An 18,677-nucleotide genomic window follows, 5' to 3' on the forward strand; every position below is an offset into this window, starting at 1 on the left:
ACCTATAAAGAGTCATTTAATGATTCTTGCTCTAAATGTGCATGACAAGATTTTTTGGTAGATAAACTATTGTTACACTGAATGACATTTTTTTCTGTAAAATGTGGTAAAAATATGATAATCATTACTTTTTGCTCAGAAGAAATAAAATTAATCAGGACATACAGTATGCTACTGTACAGATTAAAATAAAAAAGTAAATAAATAAAAATAAATAAATAAAATGTATAAATAAATATTTACTCAAAGCTGTAATAAGCTCTGGTTGGTTTGATCCTTGCAAGCCGCCTGTCTGTCTTTAACCCACATACACATGCGCGTACACACATACGCACACATATACACTACCAGTCAAAAGTTTTTGAACAGTAAGTTTTTTAAAGAAGTCTGCTCACCAAGCCTACATGTATTTGATCCAAAGTACAGCAAAAACAGTAACATTTTGAAATATTTTTACTATTTAAAATAACTGTTTAAATAACTATTTGAATGCATTTTAAAATGTAATTGCAATGTAATTAAATGTAATGTAAGTAAAATGTAATTCCTGTGATTTCAAAGCTGAATTTTTAGCATCATTACTCCAGTCACATGATCCTTCAGAAATCATTCTGATTTGTTGCTCAAAAAACAAAACACAGGGACTTCTTTAAAAAACATTTAAAATCTTACTGCTCAAAAACTTTTGACTGGTAGTGTGTGTGTGTGTGTGTGTGTGTATATATATATATATATATATATAAAGAAAGAAAGAAACAAAAACTGAATAAAATCACACTCTTCATCTTTAAATGCTCATTTAAAAAAAAAAATTCTGACTAATATATCAGATAAAACTGAAAAACACACACACACACAAAACCAGCTAACTCTACAAAAAGCAAATATAATAAAATAAACATGTAAACCACAGAACAGCCATTAAATAAATAAATAAATAAATAAATAGTTTATTACCTGATTTTATTACCTAAAATTTAAATAAAAATATTAACATAAATAAAAATGTTCAAATAAATAAAAAATATCACAATAAAAATATTCTTCACTACAAAAATCATGTGCCCAACACATGTTGTTACTCAAAATAACTAAAGTGCAGACAGACCAGCCATGCCGTCTTTACCTGACGTATCCTTACAGATCACACAGGCTTGTCTGGATCATGAAAGCAAACATGACATGATCTGGTTTTAATCCAACATGAATATTCCTGTAATTAAGCTGTGATGATCCTATTAGCCTCATCAAAGTACAACAGCTGTCTGAGTGACACTCAGCCTCAAAGAAATACATCAGCAGAATTAACTTATAACGAAACAAAACAGTCTGCAAGCAACATATAAATTGCAAATATTTCATTATAGTATTATAACTGCTTTGTTAGAGAGCTCTTAAAAGCACAAAATTGAGTTTTTCTGTCTGCTGCCAATCATTTTGTTTGTTCCATTTTAAATCATTTTATGTGAAATCCCTGACGCCATAATAACAGCACAGCATTGAAACAACTCAAATAACTGCAATCAACTGAATCAATACTGATTCACAAGCAGCTGGGATCAAACCAAAAGCAAAGTAGAATGCACTTTTCTGATTGTGAATATCTGGTTAACTTGCTAGTAAGTGCCAAAAAACTAAAAGTCAAAGATTTGATGTCACTAATCTGGAAAGCTTTAGCCAATCCAATGATTATTTCTTCTTCAAAAGTGCTTATTCAACACTGTAAACACAGCTTCACTTCCAAGTTTACTGGTGCGTCCCTAAAAGCAATCAGAATGAATCTGGAGATTTCAGGCAGCTTTTTCTGTGCGATATGCATCAGGTGGTCAGTGAATGAACTGTTGGTGTGCCATCTAAGGTTGAGCCTGGATCAGAGGGAACTTGAGGATCATCAACCTGAGAAGGCTGCTTGACCTCAGAACACTTCCTTCACTTGCCTAGAAGCATCAATGGACACTTTCCCGTAAGTAAAAACATTCTTTACATTATCATAGAGTGCTTTAGTGCACAGCCGACACACTTTTTCTCATGCAAAAATTTGGAAATATTTATTTTGGTAGACTAACAAGACGACATGCAGTTCTGTATCCAATTTAGATCTTAAAATCATTTCACATGCATCAGATTCACAGCCATTAGTTTGAATGACTATGCAACAGCACTGCACTGTTAAATAATTATGACTTATTATTTACATAAGAGCATTTTCATTGATTTGTCATCCCATTAACTTTTTTCACCGCTGCAAGACTCCACACTTACTGTGTGTCTCTCTGTCCTTCTCAGATGACCCTGTAAAAGCTCTTAGTTCTCCACTGTATGTCAGCAAGTAAATTCCTCTCACTGGGCCAAGCAGATCTATACGGTAGATTCTGGAAAGCAAGGCTAAGGAAAATGCAATTTAAAATAAATCGACAAATATGCAATAACGAGCTGTCTGCACAGGACAAGTTCCAGCTAGATGAAGAAAGAAAGGCTGCAAGAGATGCTTTTCAACTACTTTTAACATGACACATCCTACAAATGTAAAAGGAAATGTACATTTAGCTAATATGTTGTTTGATTGTCAGCATTATCTACAAGAGACAGGAAAGAATTTTTAATGCTTTTGTAAAAAAAGTCTCTTGTGCTTGCCAAGGCTGTCACTTTTAGATCAATTTAATGCATCTATCAATGAAAAAATCTTGTTGACTCTAAAATCTTCAGTAGTAAAAAATGTCTTTCTTTAATTCCTTAAATCTTTATCAAAACAAGCGCAAATCCCAAGAAATCCCAAGACAGGACATTTGACATGCTGGATTTGTCTGATGCTTCTCTTGTAATACTAAAGCCTTTTTGGTCGCCTCAAGCATGCTTGAAGAAGTTGCCGTTACATAAAACTTAAACTCATTTTCAACAAGCAGTAGCCATCATTTTTGACATCCGTGTAATGATTAATACATTGCATAATGCTCTTTCCTCTTCATATACACTTGCAAAAGTTTTATGTGTCAAGATGTTTCCTGGGAATAGATGAGATCTACCTCTTGATTAGCATAATTAATGACTTCTATCCCATTTACAGCACATTACGCCTTATTAGCAACGGACGCATTCACTTTAATAATCTGCTTAAGCACACTTACAACCAGTGGGAACATACAGCACAAAGCACCACTAACAAGAGCGAAGATTTTCTACTGAATGGAAAATGGTCGACCAGCCATTAAACATCTGTACAGACAGGATGATCTCATTTGTATGCATACGCAAATTGTACATTTTTGAACATTTGGAAAGACACTGGCTATATATACAACTAAGGTCAAAAGTTTGCATACACCTTGCAGAATCTGCAAAATGTTAATTATTTTAATAAAATAAGATCATTCAAAATGCATGTTGTTGTTTTTTTTTTATGTAGTACTGACCTGAATAAGATATTTCACATAAAAGATGTTTTTATATAGTCCACAAGAAAAAATAATGGTTGAATTTATAAAGATTGCCCTGTACAAAAGTTTACATACGCTTGATTCTTAATTCTTAATTCTGAATGATCCACAGCTGTGGCTCCTTGTTTGTCCTGAACAGTTAAACTGCCCGCGGTTCTTCTGAGCCTGGGGGGTGGTGGGGGGACTTTTTGAATTTGAAGATCAGGGTAAATTTAATTTATTTTGTCTTCTGGGAAACATTTAACATCTGTAGCTTCTGAAGGGCAGTACTAAATGAAAAAAATATGACATTTAGGCAAAATAAGAATAATGTACACATCTTCAAAAGTGTTCACCTCCCGGGTCTTAATGCATTGTGTTTCCTTCTGAAGCATCAGTGAGTGTTTGAACCTTCTGTAATAGTTGTGTATGAGTACCTGAATTGTCCTCAGTGTCAATAGATCGATCTCAAAATCATCCAGTCATTGTTGGATTAAGGGTTCAAATACACAAAAATGCTAAAAAAACAAAACAAAACAAAGAATCTGTGGGACCTGAAGGATTTTTCTGAAGAACAGCGGGTAAACTTTTGAACAGGTCCATTATTATAAATTCAACTATTATTTTCTCTTGTGGACTATATGTAAACATCTTTTAAGTGAAATATATTATTCAGGTCAGTATTAAATAAAAAATAACATGCATTTTATATGAGCCCTCTTATTTTGATAAAATAATTAACATTTTGCAGATTCTGCAAGGTGTATGTAAACTTTTGCCCTCAACTGTATAATGCATTAAAAATTTCCTTTTTGCTAAAAGTACATTTCACATATGCATATATATGAATACTAATGAGATCATGTTGGAGGCAAAGACACAACATAACTAGGACACACTAAGTTTCTTAATAATGTACCATTAAACTGTACAATTACCATTGCTCAGTTGAACATAGGCCTAAATTTGACTGCAAAACTAATTAATATTCTGCTATTTCCATAACTGTTCATACCAGGTGACAGGCTCTCAGTCAGGTAATAATCGTCAGGGTTGATGAACGGCAGCTGTTGCATCACAGACTCTTTCGGGACGAGGTACAGCACTTCCGACACACGTCCGTCCTCTATGACAGATATGCGCTTGACAGAGTTTGTGCGTTTGATCCGGGTGTGATCCACCTGCTGACTGCGTCCTGAGCCACAGAGCTTCCCCAGGCTGGTCAAAGTGGGAAGGGTAGGCATGGCGGCGATATCTCAAAAATCTCAATTAGTCCTCGAAACACTTTAGGAATTTGTGTTCTCCACAATGGACCAGGCAAAATGGTGACCAGTGATCTCTCCGAATGCCCTTTGACCCAGCGGTCAGAGGTCACGTACCAGCAGGTAAGTCTGCAGAAAGGGCCAAGCTTCAAATCAAAAGACCTCTGATCTTCAGATTAACAAATCTTAAATCTTCACCCGAATGCTCGTTCTTCCCGATTAAGTGATTGCCAGATGTAATGCTCCTCACCTGAAAATGACACGTCTTACCTCTGCTTTAGGTGAAGACCACAGGTGAACCCCATGCCAGAGTGGAAAGTAAGAAGTGGCTCAAGTAACTCCTTGCCTTCTCCTAAGCCGATTAGCCCTGACGTCTACTCTGTGATAATCTCTTGGACAGGCCCAAGGAATGCCACCATAGCAGCTGCAATGGTACTGTACAAGCTCCCTGGTGAGAGAAGTTTACCAACACCTAAAAATATCTGCTCTTGATCCAAAACAAGAATGGTCAGTTTTTAGACAGTTCCCAAGCACAGTCTGTTTTCTATTAATACACTCTTAAAGGGGACATTGGATGTAAGATTAACTTTTACAAGGTGTTTGCATATTAATTACCAGTGTGTGGACGCAACCACACTACATTAATAAAAATCCATTCATTTTTTAATCCCCAAAAAACCTAAACAGTCTCAATTATCAAGGCGTTTTAATTTTCTGAACAAGATGACATCATAGTGCTTAAGCCCCTCCCAAGACCATATTAGCATATTCCCGTCCTCAGCCAGTTGTACGTTGTCCGCCATTTTTTCCATGCTCTCTTTAGCGAATACAAAAACAACGGAAGAGAGGGGTGGAGTGAGCAGTAGCTCATTATCATTTAAAGAGACATGCACTAAAATGGGTCGCTGTGAACAGAGCTGTTTTTGACAAGGTAAAAGGTACATCATCATTGAGGAATTTTAACCAAAGTATGTCTCAGGCATTTCATGAACACCCTAAAGAATCATACCAACTTGTGGAACATGGGAAGCCGATGTCCCCTTTAAAAATGGCTCTTCATTGGCATTTATGGCTCCATAAAAACATTTAGCATCCACAGAACCTTTCTTTTGCACTTAAAGTTCTTTATAGTGGAAAAGGTTCTTTGGGGAACCCAAAATGGTTTTTCTATGGCATTGCTGCAAAACCCCCCTTTATTTTTAAGAGTATACAACTACAATGTAACACACAAGATTAGCTGGAAACGCATCTGTGCAGATTCTGAGAGATATAGATCAGTAATAATCCTATAAACTCCTGTAAATCTTTAATCGCAAGATTTTCAAATTTAGACAATCTAATTTCCAAAGAAAAGCCATCAGAATGAAACAATCTGATGCAACAATAATAAAGAGACTATTTTGCAGTAATAATGCAAATGTAATTTCTTTTCCACATATGTGACCCTGGACCACAAAACCACTTAAGTAGCACGAGCAGCAATAGCCAAAAAATACATTGTATGGGTCAAAATTATTTATTTTTCTTGTATGGCAAAAATCATTAGGATATTAATTAAAGATCATGTTCCATGAAGATATATTGTAAATTTCCTACCGTAAATATATATAAAACATTTTTTGATTAGTGATATGCATTGCTAAGAACTTCATTTGGACAACTTTAAAGGCATTTTTTCTTAAAATTTAAATTTTTTGGCACCCTCAGTTTCCAGATTTTTAATTAGTTGTATCTCAGCCAAATATTGCCCTAACAAACCATACATCAATGGAAAGCTTATTTACTTAGCTTTCAGACAACGTATAAATCTCAATTTCAGAACTGACCCTTTTCACTGTTTTTGTGGTCCAGGGTCACATATATGTATGGAGATTATGTATTCTTCAGCGGTACATTTTGTACCACTGTTTGGCACAATGCATAAACAGAGCTAAAATAAAAACCCAAACTACTGTAGCCCAAATAATGCCTTGCAAGTCTAAAATGAGACTAGAGATGCAATAAACATTGCAAATTCACAAATCCAACCCACACCTCTCCAGGTGTTCCTTCACCCCTGGAGGAAATAGGTGAGAACATATGGTCATAAATTAACACAGGGACTTGCCTGTCTGGAAAAAAAAAAAAAAAAAAAAAAAAAAAAAAAAAAAAATGTCAGTTTATGCTATTGGGGATTGTCTCTTAAACATACAGTATGTTTCTTTTGTTGCAGAGTCATTGCAATTAGCTTTTTATGCTTTTCATTAATGTTGACCTTCATTTAATATTGTGACAACAGGTAAATTTCCTGTTGTTCTGCCTGGTGGACCTTCATTATGGGTTTTAAACCTTACTGCCAACTTTCTGGGCAGAATAACAGTTGGTGGTCAGTAGTGATTGCATCCAGCCGATGTAAAAATAAATAAATAAATACATAAAAATAAATAAATGCCAGAATTTAAAAAAAACCTTAAAAGAATATAATATAATATAATTTACTAGATCTACATTATTAAAGAAATAAAGAATTTAATTATAATATAATTAAAATAAAATATTAGATATATCTATACAATTATAAATAAAACTATAATTATAAAAAATATATATAATGATTTACTGAAATAAAAAGTGGTAAAATAATAAAGTTAATAAATTATAGTATAATACTCAATAAAACAAAATGCATCCAGAGTACATAACCTTTTGTAACCCCCACATCCAAACAAGATCTAATAAAACTAGTTCAGTAAATGACACTGATATTATTAATCATAATTCAAACATTGTTTAGGAAACTAATCCTGTCCAAGAGTGCTTTAGTCACTGTCATTGACTGACCGATATAATTCACCAAATGCTAATAAATCCTGAACAAAAGCATTTACCCACAGCCTTTATGAAATTACATGGTGAAGAATCAGATTTAACAACAGACATGTGCTTCTCTGACAGACCCCGCGGAGGGTCTTTCTGCACTCAGATGCATTAGAGAGGCAGTGGATCAGCAGTTTATGCTTATTAAACGGACACAGGCTGTGTTCCAAAACCTACAGAGATGCCCACGTAAGCAGCATTTTAAGAAAGGTTGTTCAAAAAGGTAATTATCTTGCTTTCTAAGATAACTTGGCCAAACTGCTGCATCATATTTATCCTTGAAGGAGAAGGTAATTCCGTAATGCAAAACTTGCTGAAAAATCTGGATGAAGGACACATACGTTTATGATATATAATACAATTTTTAATACCAAAAACATTTAATCTTTTTGAAATTTGAATGTTACGTTCAGTTTTTGTGTCATGTTTAATATTTCCTAATATTTAATAATATCTTATAACACTGTAGCTCACTTGGTTTTTGAAAAGAGCCTCAAAGGGTTTTGCAGATGCTGCAGATTTTATAACAGACTGAGGAGGATTAGTATTATGCATGTAATCTTTAAACTGTCAAATGTTGAACATAATTTACATGTCAACTGAAAATTTGATTTTAGAGGGAGGGGAAAAGAGAGATGTAAAGAGATGGATTTAGAGTGATTGAGATGGAAGAAGGTTAGAGAGAGAGAAAGAGGGATGAACTTATGTTTTTCATGATGTTCCTTCGCTTCTGAGTGTTATAGGGCTTCATGAATAATAGAGCTCTGCTCTCTCCGTTATATGAAGCTCTCTTCCGATCTCTCTCAAGGCCTTTTCATGACTCATGCACTGCTTTGACCTCAACATGAGAAAGAAAAGGAAGGATACGCTAAACATTAAACTTTACTGTCTCTGGATGCTCTTGGTGAGTTTAAATTAGTTCAGGAATGGCATTCAGATGCATTGGACGATGATGATGCTAAAATGTTAAAAGTTAAAATGCCTTTAGGCTAATGTGGTTGATCGATAGGGGGTTTCAGTAGCTGAAGAAAATGCACAGAGCTTATTTAGCCAAAACCCTGCTTGTCTATCATTTTGTGTATTTTGGACTGCATATATTAGATTTGACATGTCTTGGGAGAGCTGGGAGAGCTGTGTTTTGCAAAGAGGTCAGAAAAATAGATAAATCTTTTTAATAACAGTAAGATTTGAAATAGCTGAGACTGAAAATAGCTGAAATTAAACACTTGAAACTATTTACCCAACACAACATCATAGATGCATACTGTTTTTTGTTTGTTTGTTTGGTCGTTAAAAAAAAAAACATTTTACTTGCAAAAGTTTGGGATCAGTAAGATTTTTAATGTTTTTAAAAGAAGTTTCTTCTGCTCATCAAGGCTGCATTTATTTGATAAAAAATACAGAAAAAATCTGTAATTATGTGAAATATTATTGAAATGTAAAATAACTTTTTTTTATTTTAATATACTTAAAAATATAATTTATTCATGTGATGCAAAGCTGAATTTTTAGCATCATTACTCCAGTCTTCAGTGTCACATGATCCGTCAGAAATCATTCTAATATGCTGATTTATTATCAATGTTGGAAACAGGTATTATTTTTTAATAGTTAAAATATTTATTTAATATTTTTGGGACCTGTAATACTTTTTTCAGGATTCTATGATAAATAAAAAGTTAAAAAGAACAGTGATTATTAAAAATATAAATTTTTTGTGTAATACACTACTATTCAAAAGTTTGCAGTTAGTAATTTTTTTTTTTTGTTTTATTCAGCAAGGATGTGTTAAATGGATAAAAAGTGATAGTAAAGACTTATACTGTTAGAAAAGATTTCTATTTCAGATAAAAGCTGTTCTTTTAAACTTTTTATTCATCAAAGAAACAAAGAAAAAAGCATCACAAGTTAAAAAAAAAATTTAAGCAGCACAACATTTTCAACACTGATAATAAATCAGCATATTAGAATGACTCCTGAATCATCATTTGACAGTGAAGACTGGCATAATGGCTAATGAAAATTCAGCACTGCGTCACAGAAAAAAATTATATTTTAAAATATATTAAAATAAGAAACCAATTTTAGAAATTGCAATAATATTTCACAATATTACTGTTTTTTTCTGTATTTTTGATCAAATAAATACAGCCTTGATGAGCATAAGAGACTCCATTAAAAAACATTGCAAATCTTACTGATCCCAAACTTATGAACGCCAGTGAAAATAAAGATGATAGATAGATAGATAGATAGATAGATAGATAGATAGACAGACAGACAGATAGATAAAAATGATTTACAGGAATAAATTCTAGCTTTGATCGGTACAGTATTACAACTCTAAAGCAGTGCAATATTTGCTGTAATCCTAAAAAATTGCTAAGTGACTTCCAGCTGTTTGTTTGCGATCGCAGCGAATGCCAAAAATGCTTCATCATCTTAGACTCTACTCAAATGATACTCCAGTTCAAAGGATCTTAAACATGCTTCGAACTTGACACATGAACTTGGCATAAACACAGCAAACAGACTAAAGTGTTTAACATGCTCTTGAGCACTGAAATCATTCATCCACTGATATCAGTTCAGCATCTGAGAAAATGTGGCACCACAGAGCACCAAGTCAATGGATGGGCAGGACACCATGTCCCACTCATGTATGTTTTAGATGGTGTACCAAGCTCTCACCATCTTTTTTAATCTTTATCTTTCAGATATGTATTTTCCTTTCACTCACTTCCATCTTATACAAATCGGACAGAGGATTTTCTTCTGTGAAGTGGAGCATACAGCAAATTAGCTACAAATAAATAGAGAACATTATTGGCAGAGGCAGAGTGAGAATAATTGTTCTGCTGCATAGCAAACCGCCTGATCTCCCCTTACAAAAACCTATCCAGCTTCAGCGCACATACCAGGGACAACTCCCTTACAAAGAAACACAATGCCACATGAACACAAACCGAGCGCAAACACAAAGCAAACAAGCGTCCTATAGAGACAAGCACATAAATCATGTGCAAAAAGACCAAGAACTGTGCTTACCATCCAATCCGAAGCAGGATGTAATTTTTTGGGCGTAGTTGCACAGTCCATCGTAAGGAGGCTGTTTTTGCTGGTGCACTGCACTCTTCTCCCCCATCTCTACTGACAGACATAAACACTCTCACACCCTTCCAGCCTCACACACTCACAGGACGGCCCGGCAGGACCTTCTGAGGCTGCGTCCTCATCAATAATTCACATTCGCACGCGGCCACGTGCACACACGCGCACGCACACTCGCGAAAGTGCTGAGGCGGTCTGTCCTCGCTGTGTGCGTTCTGGTGTCCGGACTGGGAGGAAGCGGAGGAGGAGACTCAGGTTACCGCGGTACCAGTTGCCAAGGATAGGCCAGTGATGCCGCAGTCTAACAGGTAGAGGTCTGCTGCCCTGGTGCAGAGGCAGGGCGGGGCATTTACGGGATGAGCAGTGCTACTGTCAGACACAAAGATGCAAGAACACACACACAAACACACTCCAATCCAGTCTATTGTTAAAGAAATACTCTTTCCTAGTAGTCCACTGTTATTAAAAAGTTGATTAAAAAATGTTAAGTCATTATCATGAGCTAGTATCCCATTATATTAAAAGAGATCAAGAATTCATTATTGTGAGTTTCTCATTATTACCAGATAATAAGTCATGATGTTTATCATGATTATTATAAAATAATTTGTCATAATATATTAATATCTCATTATTGTTTTTATATATAACTACATTTTTTAGTTAACTGTTAGTAAAAGCTTTTGTGGTTTGCAATAACGATCAACTGATCATGTTTTTTTATTGCTAATGCTGATATCTAGGGTGGAAGGTGGCCAGTATAATTAATAATACACAATACTGTTCAAAAGTCTGGGGCCAGTGAGATTTTTAATTATTTTTTAATAAAATTAGTTATTTTTTTATAAGCACAGATGCATTTAGTTGATCAAAAGTGAAATATATTTTGAATAAATGCTGTTTTTTTTTAAACTTTCCATGAATCAAAAAAAATCACAGATTTCACAAAAATTAAGCACTGTTTTCAACATTAATAAGAAAAGCTTCTTTAGCAGCAAATCAGCATATTTGAAAGATCTCTGAAGGATCATGTGACACTGAAGACTGAAGAAACGATGCTGAAATTCAGTTTTAGGAATAAACAACATTTTAGAATTTTTTAATAAATCACAAATTTTTGAACAGTACAGTCACAGGTACTTGTAGCAATACATATATTACGTAAAGATCATGTTCCATGAAGATATTTTGTAAATTTCCTACCGTGAATATGTCAAAACTTAATTTATGATTAGTAATATGCATTGCTAAGAACTTAATTTGGACGGCTTTAAAGGTGTTTTCCTTAATATTTGATTTTTTGCACCCTCAGATTTCTAAATATTGTCTTATCCTTACATACCATACATCAATAGAAGCTTATTTATTCAGCTACCAGATGATGTGTAAATCTTAATTTTTTTAAAAAAATTTACCCTAATGACTGGTTTTGTGGTTCAGGGTCACAAATGTATTTAAGCTACAGTTTTAAAGTCTAAAACTGCTTCCAAGAAAGCAATAAAGTAACCACTAGGGTTAGATTTAAAGTCCCCATGAAATCAAAATTGAAGTTTTTTGAATATGTTAGCCTTAATGGTTATCTATAAGCTAGTGTGCTGCAATACAATGACAAAATTCACATTTACAACATATAAGCATTCTCAACTTACAGTCTCCAACTTCTGCTAATATGGTTCTTCTATTTTGATGACATCACTTTGCACTTCAGTTTCTCATCAAACTTTCCGTCCAATCAAATGCTCTCTAGAATCCAAAGCATCCCACCCCCTACACTAAATAGACGCTGAAGCTGTGGCTGAAATCAGTCACTTTCTGTATGGTGAATGGCAAGTAATGCACTATATAGTGAAATATGCTTTCCACTGGGGCAAAAAAAGTCTGGTTTTGCGCTGTCACATGAACGGCCGCAGCATGCACAGTCTGCTCTGGTCCAGAGACATGATAGCAATGCAGCGGATCATATGTCTGAATCTGCGCAGATAACAAAGCATATCAGACCCATTTAAATTCTACATAGAATGCTATATGTTATAGTAATATGTATGAGATTGTGGCTGTCATACGCTGTCAAATGTGGCTATACCGAACTCAACTGCTCTGGCCCAAGCTGTGATATAAACGAAACGCTATTGACTATTTAAAAAAGGGTGCGGGACTACTTGATATGTCCCGCCCTGTCTTCCTGTTTCAGTTAAAATGACGTCAACACATAGAATAATGCTGTTATTTAATGCCACCTTTAATTAAAGTGACCCTTTTTCAATTCTAATGAATTTTTTACCTAAAACTTTTATCACTTAAAGAACAAAAACCAAATATTTGATTATGGTTTTCCCATAGGAAAATATGCTAATAAAGAATAATGTGGTGATTTCATCTTTCAGGATGCTCCTCGGACGTGCGGTAGGGGTAAATCTGCTTCACTCCTTCACACAGTTCACTCACTGAACATGGGAACATGGGCCTTTGCTCAATAACACGGACTGATATATTGATTCACCTAAGAGCATCAGCATTAAAACGACAAAATGCTGAGCTGTGGGATACGAAACCACTTGGACATTCCGCAAACCTCCGTTGCACTTAACATTGCACCATTAATATATTACTATGTGTAATTAACGGTTACATGTTTTAACAACCGAAACTAATCTGCTGCTTGTTGTGTAGCTAAAGTGTCTTATCATCACAGTCAAGCATGTTTAGAAACTGGTACATCTCTTAGCACCATACGTGTAGAAACTGCCCTGTGAAAAAAAAAACAATACTAACCATCACAGAGTTTGTAATGGTTTTACTGGTTATAATGGGAATTGCACTGGTTTTAATGGTAACTGTAATGGTGCCTGTTGCTCTGTAATGATAATTGGTCGCCTTCCGTTTGTGGCTTGTTAAAATCCTAAATCCTAATGGAATATGTCGCAAAACACACTACAGGAAGCCATTTTTAATGGGTTTAATGGTTAAAAGTTGACGGTTTGTAATGTTTGTAATGATATTTGTCAACCATTAGAATTTCTGCAGTGGTTTCTATTGTTTTTTTCCTCCAGCAGGGTGAAAACATGACTTAATAGGGTTAACTGAAACAAAAACAAAACAAAAAATACATTTATTTTGGGCAACAAATGGGCTAGACACAACTCAAAGATTAATAACACACCATTAAGCCTGACGCCATGCCACTGGTAATAGTTAAGAGCCAAAAAATCTAGAATCTGTCTCAGACAATGACCACATTAAAGTCCGACATAACTAAATCAAGTTAGAAGCCATATTAAAGTAACGCAGATGAAAACGAGGCTGTGAGGGATAGACTTATAATCTCTAAAGGTCTTTTTCAAACTTCCTAAGCTGTTTTATGTTGTTTTTTTCTACTGAAAGTCAGAAAGAAGTGTCGTTGTTAAACAAAAGTAGGCTGCAATACATTGAACGCACTGTACTACTACTTCAAACCCTCACAGCCTCGTTTTCATTCCTGTCAAAAATAAAATATGGCGCCAGCCTGACTATGGCCGATCAAAAAGAAAAAAACTCTGTATAGATATATGTGACCCTGGACCACAAAACCAGTCTTAAGTCGCTGGGGTATATTTGTAGCAATAGCCAAAAATACATTACATGGGTCAAAATTATTGATTTTTGTTTTATGCCAAAAATCATTAGGAAATTAAGTAAAGATCATGTTCCATTAAGATATTTTGTAAATTTCCTACTGTAAATCTATCAAAACTTAATTTTTGATTAGTAATATGCATTGCTAAAACTTCATTTGGACAACTTTAAAAGTGATTTTCTAAATATTTAGATTTTTTTGCACAACCAGATTCTGTATATTATATAAATAGTTGTATCTTGGCCGAATATTTTCCTATTATAACAAACCATACATCAATGGAAAGCATATTAATTCAGCTTTCAGATGATGTATTAATCTCAATTTTGAAAAATTGACGCTTATGACTGGTTTTGTGGTCCAGGGTCACATATGCATTTTGTGGCCAAGGTTATACCTATCGAGTTCTATACGCATAAACGTACCTAGAAATATAATCATTTTAGTAAAGAGGTGTGACAACTAGCCCCAATCGGCTATACTGTAGTGAGCTCTACTCTGGCGCCATCTGTTGTTTGGCTGAAGAGTTACGACATTTCTACATACGTTACGATACAATTTTTTTGAACCAATGCAATTTTGTTTTTTAAATATTCACAAAGAAAAAAAATACTATAGACTGATACACGGTCATTAAATTATGACAGACTTTCAGTCCCTTACTGAGTTAAGTGCGAGTTATTGCATAATCGATATGTTATATTATGGATGAGAGTTCCTGAGAAGATGGAAATAGATTTTCATACCGCATATTCACGACGAGCCTGATAATACGCGCTCAAATTCTGCAGCATGAGCAGGTAAGGCCGATGACTGGAGTTACTGGACATGACAGGTGCTGTTAATCCTGGGCTGATGATGATGATTATGATGATGATGCATAAATGCGTGCTCCACTCACCGCGCACTGACATGCCTGACAACACCAAGTCCGGTCCGGATGAGAGTGATCCGTATCGGTTCCTTTCGGTTTTGTCAGAGAATGACGTGCAGGGATCTGATCCAGCAATACTAAACAGCACTGAGCAGGATGCTCGAGTCCTGGAAGAAAGAGGCTTCACATGTCTCTTCAAAAAGCTACACTTGATTGCAATTACAAGTTACTATAAAATAGTATTATTAGGCACAGTAAATAAGAATAGGCTAATATATACCTTATTATTATTATTACTATTATAATTAATATTATTATTAGTATATTACTATTATATTTATTTATTAATAATAATATACAGCTATGGTTGACATTGTGACAACATTATTTTATTCTATAGCCTAGGTTTTAGAGCCCATTAATTATACAATTATATATTATGTTAAATGAAGCAAAAAAACATCTGAGCAACTTAAAACTTTTACTGATAACCACAATATGTTAGAATGCAGCATGGTGAATATTAAAGTTAATCAAAATGGGAACATAAATTCTATGCTGTAATTTACATTATTAATATTATTATTATTGTTGTTGTTGTTAAAAGTTAAAAAAGTATTATTTTAAGTATTAACTGTCACAGCATTATAAGTATTTTTAAGGATTATATAACATATAGGAGTGTTATAGTGTTATTAAGAATATTAGAAGAATATATTGGAATAAAAATGATAAACATTGTGTAATCACTTTGATTGTATATATTTGGTTTAAATTGAACATGGAATAAAAATTGACTTATGTTTCAAAGTTAAGCAGTGCACATCAATGTTTGCCTTTATAATCTTTTTTAAATGAACTTTCAGTATGTTTTTTCACCTCTAAACTTACCTTCTTTTTTTGCCTGATATGACAATCCCTCTTACTTTTTAACCCCTTCAGTCCATTCTGTTTTGTAAATCCTATGTTTTAAAATCCAATCACTTAAAATAAACTTTACCCTGTTGTGAAGAGTCATACAAGTAACCGGTTTAGACCGCTCCATGGACACACTGCACAGTTTTGGGAGTGAAAATTTGCAGGAATGGACCAGACTTTCTTCCACGACAAAATGCTTGCTAGATGGAAATATTGGGCAGAGTCCTAAATATTGGGCAGAGTCCTGGAAGAAAGAGGCTTCACATGTCTCTTTAAAAAGCTACACTTGATTGCAATTACAAGTTACTATAAAATAGTATTATTAGGCACAGTGAATAATAATAGGCTAATATATACATTATTATTATTATTATTATTATTATTATTATTATTATTATTATTATTAATATATTATTATTACTATTATAATTAATATTATTATTAGTAGCATATTACTATTATATTTATTTATTAATAATAATATACAGCTATGGTTGACATTGTGACAACATTATTTTATTCTATAGCCTAGGTTTTAGAGCCTATTAATTATACAATTATATTTTATGTTAAACAAAGCAAAAAAAAACATCTGAGCAACTTAAAACTTTTACTGATAACCACAATATGTTAGAATGCAGCATGGTGAATATTAAAGTTAATCAAAATGGGAACATAAATGCTATGCTGTAATTCACATTATTAATATTATTATTATTGTTGTTAAAAGTTAAAAAAGTATTATTTTAAGTATTAACTGTCACAGCATTATAAGTATTTTTAAGGATTATATAACATATAGGAGTGTTATAGTGTTATTAAGAATATTAGAAGAATATATTGGAATAAAAATGATAAACATTGTGTAATCAATTTGATTGTATATATTTGGTTTAAATTCAACATGGAATAAAAATTGACTTATGTTTCAAACTTAAGCAGTGCACATCAATGTTTGCTTTTATAATCTTTTTAAATGAACTTTCAGTATGTTTTTTCACCTCTAAACTTACCTTCTTTTTTTGCCTGATATGACAAATCCCTCTTACTTTTCAACCCCTCCAGTCCATTCTGTTTTGTAAATCCTATGTTTTAAAATCCAATCCCTTAAAATAAACTTTACCCTGTTGTGAAGAGTCATACAATGAACCAGTTTAGCCTGCTCCATGGACACACTGCACAGTTTTGGGAGTGAAAATTTGCAGGAATGGACCAGACTACACCCCACGGTCCTTCTGCAGCAGCCTGTGAGATTTTAAAATTAGAATTTAAAATGGTCCACCATAAAATAAAACTCATAGTCTGAACTGACCAGTTTTGTTGCCCTCTTGCAAGGGTGTAGAATTTATTAAAGATGCTAGGAACATATCCCTATCAATATCCAGCGACTACTAAATAGTCTCTAGCAATAATTTTAATCAAACAATTAAATATATGTTTATGTAACTACTGTTGTTGTAATTTTGTCCACATTTGACAGAGGTCATACCACTGATACACAGTCACTCTACATAGACTAATACAATCAGATACAACAATTTTTCAAATATTTATTACAATATATAGGCTACTGATAAATTTAACATTCACTTCAATAGTATGAGATGACTGGATGCTTTCAGCTGATTTCCAGTTGAACTGTCACAAACTTAACAGCAGTGGTCAAACTGTTTTAAATACATTAAGCTACAAACTTGATCATAATGCCCAATATTTCCATCTAGCAAGCATTTTGAGGTCTCTAGTTAGTGGTAAAGAGGTTACCTCACCTGAATATGTTCGCAGATTTTTGTTGGATGTTATCTTTGGAGTGGAAATGTGGATTTTATTTGTAAACATTTGTAAACAAAACGCGCTCAGAAGTATCGATCTGAAATTAAGTTTCGCGAATCATTATTCAGATTGGGACTTGAGCGGATCGTGAATCGTTTCGATTCAGATCGGAACTTTGGTGCGGGTTCGCGAAATGATTGATTCATATCGGGTTTCGGAGCGCGTATCGCGAATAATTTGAATTAGATAAGAACTTTGTAAATCTTCTGATTTATACTGGAACGAGCGGGAATCATTTCGCGAACTTAATGATTTGCGAACCACGCTCTGATGGTTCACAAATAATTATTCAATTAGGGACTACGGAGCGTGAATCGCGAATCATTTGATTTAGACCATAACTTCTAAATGGTTTCGAACCTTTTTCGTATCGCGAATCATTCGATTCAGATTGGAACTTCGGCTTGGGTTCGTGAATCTTTTGATTCAGATCGGAACTTCGCAGCGCGAATCGCGAATCATTTCGCGAATTGAATAAAGCACTCCGAAGAACCGATCTGAAATGATCGCGAATAATTTGATTCAGATCGAGACAGGAGTAGCAAAACCATGGATAATTTGTGGTTACACAGGACACATAGGATGAATATAGAGGTGCATTTTTCACTGTTAGGATTAACAGAATTTTGGATAGTTTCAATATACTTTACTCAACTTTGAATAAAGAAGAGAGAGGTTTAGAGATTTTTATGTATGTGAAATTTAGCTAGCAGGAAACACAAATTAAGTTATAAATATTCTCCTATATTCTCTTTCGGGTAGTCAGACAATCCAAAGAAAACATCTTTAAAAGAGAA

General features: G+C 34.0%; 1 protein-coding gene across 14 annotated transcripts in view; it reads right to left on the reverse strand.

Moving 5' to 3' along the window:
• Positions 1 to 15,341, reverse strand: part of ablim1a (actin binding LIM protein 1a) — a 54,571-nt gene extending 39,230 nt beyond the window's left edge. For 3 of the 14 annotated variants that reach the window (XM_051125861.1, XM_051125850.1, XM_051125849.1), the window contains exon 1: positions 10,580 to 10,936. In XM_051125861.1, the coding sequence (XP_050981818.1) occupies positions 10,580 to 10,676 (97 nt within the window). In that variant the 5' untranslated portion in view covers positions 10,677 to 10,936. The other 11 variants (XM_051125858.1, XM_051125856.1, XM_051125859.1 and 8 more) reach the window with 9 other exon arrangements.
• Positions 15,342 to 18,677: the final 3,336 nt, after the last annotated feature.

This window comes from Labeo rohita, chromosome 13, assembly GCF_022985175.1.
Source record: "Labeo rohita strain BAU-BD-2019 chromosome 13, IGBB_LRoh.1.0, whole genome shotgun sequence".
Lineage (NCBI taxonomy): Eukaryota > Metazoa > Chordata > Actinopteri > Cypriniformes > Cyprinidae > Labeo > Labeo rohita.